Source organism: Antrostomus carolinensis, unplaced genomic scaffold (assembly GCF_000700745.2).
Source record: "Antrostomus carolinensis isolate BGI_N321 unplaced genomic scaffold, ASM70074v2 scaffold15422, whole genome shotgun sequence".
NCBI lineage: Eukaryota > Metazoa > Chordata > Aves > Caprimulgiformes > Caprimulgidae > Antrostomus > Antrostomus carolinensis.
In genome coordinates this window covers 9433-17425 of record NW_010299075.1, presented here as the reverse complement: position 1 = coordinate 17425, position 7993 = coordinate 9433, and the positions used below count along the sequence as shown (strand labels likewise).

General features: G+C 42.7%; 1 protein-coding gene across 2 annotated transcripts; it reads right to left on the bottom strand.

Annotated features, from left to right (window-relative positions):
• Positions 1-251: 251 nt before the first annotated feature.
• On the bottom strand, positions 252-3793 carry ZBTB21 (zinc finger and BTB domain containing 21). Of its 2 annotated transcripts, XM_010162675.1 has the most exons (2): positions 2212-3793; positions 252-1608 (listed from the first exon to the last, which is right to left on the bottom strand). In XM_010162675.1, exons 1-2 carry the CDS (start codon positions 3791-3793, stop codon positions 617-619), a joined length of 2574 nt encoding a protein of 857 aa, XP_010160977.1. In that variant the 3' UTR covers positions 252-616. The 2 variants fall into 2 exon arrangements, with proteins under 2 accessions (XP_010160977.1, XP_010160976.1); XM_010162674.1 differs by having other exon boundaries at positions 252-3793.
• Between the last annotated feature and the right edge of the window lie 4200 nt (positions 3794-7993).

The following is a 7993-nucleotide window of genomic DNA, read 5'->3' as shown; positions in this document are numbered from 1 at the left end:
AACAATTCTACGTTCCCTTAAAATATCAAGCATTCGTATCCAACAACATCAAGATTACTCAAACTTGAGGTTTATTTGTTATTGCTAAAGGTTTCTAAGACCTAAGTCAATACAGCAGGACACTCCATCCACTTCCTTCCTAACTGCAAGTGCATGGCAACTATGTATATGGAGCTTGTGTGTTGGTTTCTTTTAAAAGGAATTAATGAAGTTGGTTATAGTATTTCACTACTATAAACTCACAGTTAGAATCCAAATTGTTGTTGCTCTTTCATTTAATATATAACTTTATATATAATACACACACACACACCAACATCACAGGATGAAGACCCATGCATACAATCCAGATGTGATCATATTTCAGTGTTAAATGAAATCAAAATTGTTCTGTTACTATTAGACCCAGACCACAGTATTTTAAATTACTCTGCTTTCTACCTACTAACCAAGTTAGTTTACCTTAATCTTCAAATCCAAGCAGCATCACAAATTCCCAATTTTTCGTCATCATCTTTGTTGTTTTGATCCTCTTAGATTTCTAGTTTATATGGCATACATCTGAGATCCTGAACACAGCCTCCACTGAACCAGCTTTTTAAGGTACCTGTTAAAGCTAATTGTGTGTCTGTTCATGGCTCCAAAGACTAAAAGCTGTCTTAAAAGTCCTATGACAGAGTTTACACATGTATTGTCTTTTGAATGTGATTGCTGAGAGTGGTGGAGCATGATAGAAGAGTGTATCTGACTCTTGTGGTACAAACAATTTTTCAGTAGTAGCGGAGCTTTCTGACAAGCCTGTTGGACTATCAGGCTCCAAAGGCTGGATTTTAGGGAGGGGTGGGGGTGGAGGTAAGGGTGGTGGTGATGGGGAATTAGCTGGTGGACATATCTCAGGTTCCTTATTTGTAGACTCCTCCGCAGCCTGTGACATATGAGACTGGAAGTGACTCCACAGACGGAAATTGGTTCGGAAGGCCTTGTTACACACATGACAAATAAATGGCTTCACAGAGCACAAGAGCTCTTGGTGACGCTCCAGCTGTTTGCGTACAGTGAAAATCTTCCCACACTTTTCACAGGGCCACAAACCAGCATCTTTGTTGGAGACTACTTCCTTAGGTTCTCTGCTCGTTTCAGTGACCTCATCCTCTACATCATCTGTAGGCTCTTCTTTGATCTGAATTTTAAACTGCTTGGAAACACTTAAGTCTTCAGGCAGGCATGAAGAATCTTCAGAATCAAAGTTTATTTGTTCTGACGAATCACTGAATACACCATCTTCCTTTGCAGCCACAAAATTGTTAATTTTATTGGATTCCGACCGAGGAGGCAATCTTGATGAACTAGTTATTTCTCCATTGTGATCCAGGATAGGTAAAGAAAAGTTCTCTGATGGAGCCATTGTGTTTTGATTGTGAACTTCAACCTGATGACGCCAAATACTAAAGGATGATTTAAAGGTACGCATACACTCAAGACAAGTAAGCTTCTTGTATTCACACTTGTTTTCATGCTCATGCTTCAGCTCTGGAGAAGAAAATCTAAGGCTGCAGTAAGGACAGAGAGTAGCATTTCTACAGAGTTGCTCATGATTTCCTCGCTCAATAAACGAAGAGAGCTTAGCATTGCAGCGACGGCAGTGATAAACCTCTTTGTTTTCTATTGGACTTTCAATATGAATATTATCTTTCTGCTTAGGAGCCTTATTTCCTCCCACTGGTTTCTCCCCTGGGTGCATTTTTATGTGCTGTTTAAATTGTGAGAGGAAACGATAAGCTTTCCCACAGTAGGTACAAATATAGGCTCCTTTGTTTCTTGATCTTAAATTCCTTTTGATGACTTGTTGTGCTTGTGAAGCAGACTGTCCCTGAAAACCCTGCTTGCCACGTCTTAGTTTAACCATTAGAGCTTTTTTAATTTCTCTCTCTCTCACTATATCAATCAGTTTTCTTTGGAATTTTTCATCCAAAACAGCATGTGAACTGGAAGCAGGTGATGGATTCTTCACAATTCCATGTTGTGTCTGGCAGTGCGTCCACACTTTGAAATTTGTGTGAAATCTCTTGTGGCATATGTCACAAGCATAGGGCTTCTCTGGGTTATGATACATGTTAACATGACGGTGAAGACCTGCTGTTGATCTGAAAATTTTAAGGCAGTGTTTGCATTTAAATTTTTTATTTGGTCTTGCTTCTTCCATCTCACTGTATTCATCTTTACTGACATCAGAATCGGGAAAATCAGCATCAAGGTGCATAGGGCTTGAGCCTTCCTCAAAGTTGTCTTCTGACTCAGGAGAATCCTCCTCATCTGCCTTCTGTTTCTTAAATGGCAGTCTTCCATCAGCTTGAAATCTCCTTTTTGCTGGAAGTCTACTTGGTTCCTTATGATCATCCTCAGTTTTAAAAGGAAAGTCTTTATTGGTTGATGATGAAGCATCACCCACTGTGACTGTTATTTCGGCAGGATCTGAAAGTGGACTGCTAGGTTCAGTTTTTATTCGCACCTCTGTGAGAGGGGAAACAACCTCCCTATCAGTTGACTGAGAGGCACTGAAAGACCTAAGGCGATGCGGGTGTATTACCTGTGGCTTTTCATCCAAGACTAACTTCTCTGATGACTCTTTCAAGGATGACTTCTGAGATACAACATTAAATGTTTTCTGGGAATCATTAGTTCCCGGTGAGGAGGATGATGATACCTGTGAAAGTTTTAGGTCAACAGAGGGTGAGTAAATAGGAACCTGGCTGTCCATGGACAGTGACCTTCGAAGGAGACTTTTTACAAGTGGTCCACTTCTGTCAATACTTTGGTTTTCTGGACCAGATCCACTAGACGGGACTACTAGACCTAACTTTGAGTAGTATAGCAAATTCCTGTCTTCACCTTGACCATTTCCTTTTCCGGCCTCTTGCAACAAAAATGTAGATTCTGATGCACCACGCAGAGCCAAGACTGGTGGACGTGGTCTCTTTAATACCATCTCTGCGGCCTTTCCTCTTAAAAGCTGACCACTGCTTCCTGGTTCATCGCTTGCAATTTCTTTCTCAGCTAAAGGCATTTGAGGCAGTACCGTGTTCCTTTTCACTAAACCACCTCTGCTCTGATCTTCTACAGTTCCAGAAGTTTCATGAAACTTGGTATAGCTCACAGGGCTTTCTTTCAGCCATCTCCTTTCAGTCAGTGATAAGTTGTGAAGGGTCTCAGTTGGTTTTGTTACTTGTGGCCTACTGCTAGTTTTGACAGCAACAGAGGGTGAAGGTTTAGAAGTATGGCTTAAATCATGTTGTGTTTGATTTATGCTTTTTGCTGCTTGTGCTTCAGTTCTGTTCTGACAGACAATGACACTTCTTTTCTGAGAACTACTTTCGTCTTCATCTTGATACAGTATTTTCTTAATAGGGCAAGCTGGAAAAGGAGCTTGAGGACTCTTAGAAACAATGTTTGTAAGAAAGGATATTCCGAGACTGTAGCCCAGTTCTTGCACAGCTGCAAGACTGCCTTTTTCAATGAACAAGGATGAAGAATAAATGTAGTTTAACACATTATCAAAAGCATCTGGTTCACAAAAGTCGAGTTGAAACACTGACTGAGACTCATTCTCCTTATTTGTGAACAGAGTCTGGAAGTATTCACTGCTGGCAGCCAGAATATTTTTATGAGCTCGAAATTTCTGATCTCCAACTATAAGAACAACATCACACAGCTGTCCCTTTAGACGCTCCTCATTCAGTGCGCTTAGAAGTGAAATGGCATGTGCTGGATTTATGTAATGCAAGAGCCCCTCCATGATTCTGATGTTTCTGAAAAAGAACAACAACAAAAAAAGTTGTAGGTTGCCTTAAGTGAACGGTTGGTAGAGATAAACACACCTAAACCCTCTATAATTCATAAACCACCTAAACCACCATCAACAGTGCTGAAGAAAACAGCTTGTTTGGAGGAAAGGTATGGGAATTAAAACAACACCATTAGCTCCAACAGATGCACGGGCACAAGAAGAACCAGCTGATGTGCCCACTTTCAAATACACTGTTAATCGCTGATCTTACACCAAGAGTATTACACTTAACTAACTCGGGGGCGAGGCAGACAGACAGACTGTGTTCTCTTCCTGCAACACACCTGTCCACATGAAGGAACAGTTCAGTCATTTACCTCTTGATCTTCTCCTCAGCTTTAGCTTTATGAAGATCTAACTTGACAACTGCATTGATAAACTCTTGAATGAAATATATAAAGCTTAGTTACACCAAGTCACCTTTCTGAGGCTAAGCAACCCTGACAGTCGCCTGCTGACTACACAAATCAATGGCGGTTTTTTTGTTGTTGTTATTTTTGACAGGATGATGGAAAGGGTATTAATATTAGGAAGGGGAAAGGAAGCAGGATTATTGTGTGGAATCTAGATTAATTCAACATGTTTGCTTATGCTTAATAAGTGTTAATATATACTTCTAGCTATCCAATATGTGTCACTTACAACTGCACTAACAGGATCTGGTTTCTTGGAAACGTCGCAATTATAAATGAAGTACCCCTGCATTGCTTTGTTCCAGCTTAAAAGCAACCAGAGAACTGAACTTCCCATTTCATTCACTAGCATAAGAGCACTTCATGCCCACAACCCATATACTTGAGGAACAGTTAGCCTCGGATGCATCCAAGAGTACAAATTAAAGCACAAATTAAACTGCAGTGCAGAAATCTCCATGTTCCATATGCTTCAAAGCACAGCCCAGTCCAAGATGCCTCAATAACTCAATAGACTGCTTCCGATTAGATCTTAACAAAAGAAGAGAATCAGGTTTTAAGTTAGTTTAAACAAAGAACTTCTGTGGCATGAATTGAAATTTACATAACTGTGCACATGGACACACTGAGAGAAATCAGCAATATCCAATTTTCCTTTTTTTCATGGACATTCTTACAATTCTCTTCAAGTTAACCTGTAAGAATTTTACATTACTTTCCTCCATGGTGGTAGTAAAACAAGAATGATGTGTCAGTTAAAAACAATTCTCTTCTTTTTACAGCTGATTTGAGAAACTACTCTTTAATTTATAATTTATACATGATGTATGCTACTACAACAAAAAAGTTTCACTACTGTTCTAGTTTAGCCCAGCAGGCAGCTAAACACCACAGAGCCATTCACTCAGTCCCCCTCAGTGGGATGGGGGAGAGAATCAAAAAAAAGGTTAAAAGTAGTAGATTCAGATAGGCAGTTTAATAGGACAGAAAAGGAAGGAAAATTAATAATAATGATAAAATAATATGCAAAACAAGTGATAAACAATGCAACTGCTCACTACCCACTAACTGACACCCAGCCAATCCCTGAGCAGTCGCTGCTGCCCCCAGCCAACTCCCCCTGTTTTTGTTGTTCATCATGTTCAGCACGCCCACATGTAGTATGGAACATCCCTCTGGCAGGTTGGGGGCAGCTGTCCTGGCCGTGTCCCCTCTCAGCTTCTCGTGCAACTCCAGCCTCCTTGCTGGCAGGGCAGTATGAGAAGCTGAAAAGTCCTTGCCTTAGTGCAAGCAATTGGCACCTGCTGTTCTTCAACTCTCAGCAACGCCACAACAGAAAGGTCCTCTGAGAGTCCAGGCGAGGCAGACAGCTGTTTAACTTCCTCCACCTCCAAGGCAGCCATACCAAAAGCCCACTGGTACCCTTTTGGGTCTTTGAAATACCCTCTCCTGAGACAATAAATGCCAAGAATGCACAGAACCTCTGGGCCAGTCACAATGGGGTGTTTTTGCCAGTTGTTCCCAGTGAGGCTCACTTCAATCTCCAATACAGTCAGCTGTTGGGATCCTCCTGTCACTCCAGAAATACAGATGGGTTCTGCCCCTTTATAGCTTGATGGCATCAAGGTACACTGTGCACCAGTGTCCACTAGAGCCTTGCACTCCTGTGAGTCTGATGTGCCAGGCCATTGAATCCACACAGCCCAATAAACCCAACTGTTCCCTTCCTTCACCTGTCTGGAGGCAGGGCCCCTCTAGTCCTGTTCACAGTGTTCATTACTCGCTTCTTGCACATACAAATCAGAATTTCCTTTATTAAGATCAGAAGTAAAGATCAGGCCTTCTACTCTGGAAAACTGCCCACTGGAAACTGGAGCAGCAATTTTTCTGGAAGAAACCCCTTTTGTGATTGTTTCTCCTTGTAACTCATGTACCCATGCCTCTAGAGTTGAGGTAGATTTTCTAACCCATTTCCTGATGTCCTCTCCATGACCACACAGGTAAAACTACAGGGTGGTACATGGTGTGTACCCACTATATCCTCTCTCTTGAGCAGAGGAAGGCTTAAGCCTAATAACTGTGAGATACTGGTCCACACATGCGGGGAGTGAGACATATCCTCTTTGAATTGCTGGAAGTCCCAGGACAGTTTCTCCATAGCAGAGATGCAGGCCTGCAGGGAGGAAGAGAGATTTGCTTTGTACTGCTGGAGCTGGCCAGCCACTTCATCCACTGTTTGTCCCTCTCCGTCTTTCCAGGTCACTACTGCCAATGAGTCGGCATACAACGATTGTGTGCTCCATACAAACTTCTGCCACGGGGTCACGTGCACTTGACTTGATCTGGATCTTTGGATAACTGCTTCTTGTCCAGGTCATCATAAATCACCTCCAGCATGGTTAATTCCCTCGGGTGCTGGATACCTCTCTCCATGGTGGTACAATTGCCTGGGTGACAATAACATCTTCCTTGAAGGGACAGCTTTCCCTCATGCCTGACAGGAGTTGCCTCCAGGGGCTGAGGACTTTTGCCCCTTTTCCAATCACTTTGTCAATGCCCCCTTCCCTAGAAAGGGATCCCAGCTGCTTGGCTTCCCTACCCTCTAATTCCAGGCTACTGGCCCCATTATCCTAGCATTGGAGCAGCCAGGTGACAGACAATATGCTCACCTGGGCGATGGCTGAAATCTTTTTGCATATCTTGCAGCTCACTCAAGGACAGAGATCAGGTGGTTACCACCTCATTTATGATTTCTGCCTCCTCCTCCTCCTCTTCTTCTCATCATGGCCCTGCTTCAGAGTAGCCTGCCTCATCCACTTCTTCCTCTTTCCCCTTCCTAGTAGAAGTTTCTTCCCTTACTAAATGAGCTGACTTTCGCATCCCGTATTTCTTCTTGTGTATAGGGACAACTGATACCAGCATGGGTTGGTTCTCCAGTTGAGCTGCAGTGCCTGTGGCAGGGGTTGGAGTAACTGCAGTGTTTGTCTTTTTGCCATCAGATCCAGAGACCTTCTTTTCCCCTTGAGGGTACTGAGTAGTGTTGAACAGGGCTTGGTAGGCATGGGCCAGGCCCTAGCACATTGCAGTGATCTGTGTCTCTCTGGAATTGCCAGGGTCACAGCATACTTTTTCCAAGTATTTCACTAGTTCTTCAGGATTCTGCCCCTGTTCAGGGGTGAAGTTCCAATACACTGGAGGTGCCCACTGTCCTAGGTACTTGCCCATACTGTCCCACACACTCTGCCACTTTTAACTATCCAGCCTCAGGGCAGATCTCTGGGTACTATTCTTAAATAGTTGTTTAATCCTAAACAAGACTTGAAGCACATTCAGGAGACACAGCAATAGGAACATGCTGGTTTGGACATCCCAAGGATATTAAAAATTCTCAAAAGCTATTGTAACTAGCCTGGAGGAGAAGGGGAAGGAGCAGGGGAAAGTGTCCCCCCTTGTCTTCTCCATAGATTGTCTCTCCAAGGAGCAAAGGTAAAGAGTGTGATTAATTATTAAGTTTCTGGGAGATGATTCCCAAGTACGGAGATAACAGCAATGCTGAGTACAGATACCAGATTTTCTTGCAGCCAGTAATTTTACCATAACATAAGCCAGCACTGCACAATGCAGCAAACAGGTAACCTCAATCCCGCTCCCAGAGGTGGTAACCAGCACAACAGGGAACATATATGGCAAGTAAGGTGTTACATAACACAACTCTGAGAGCAAATACATCAACATT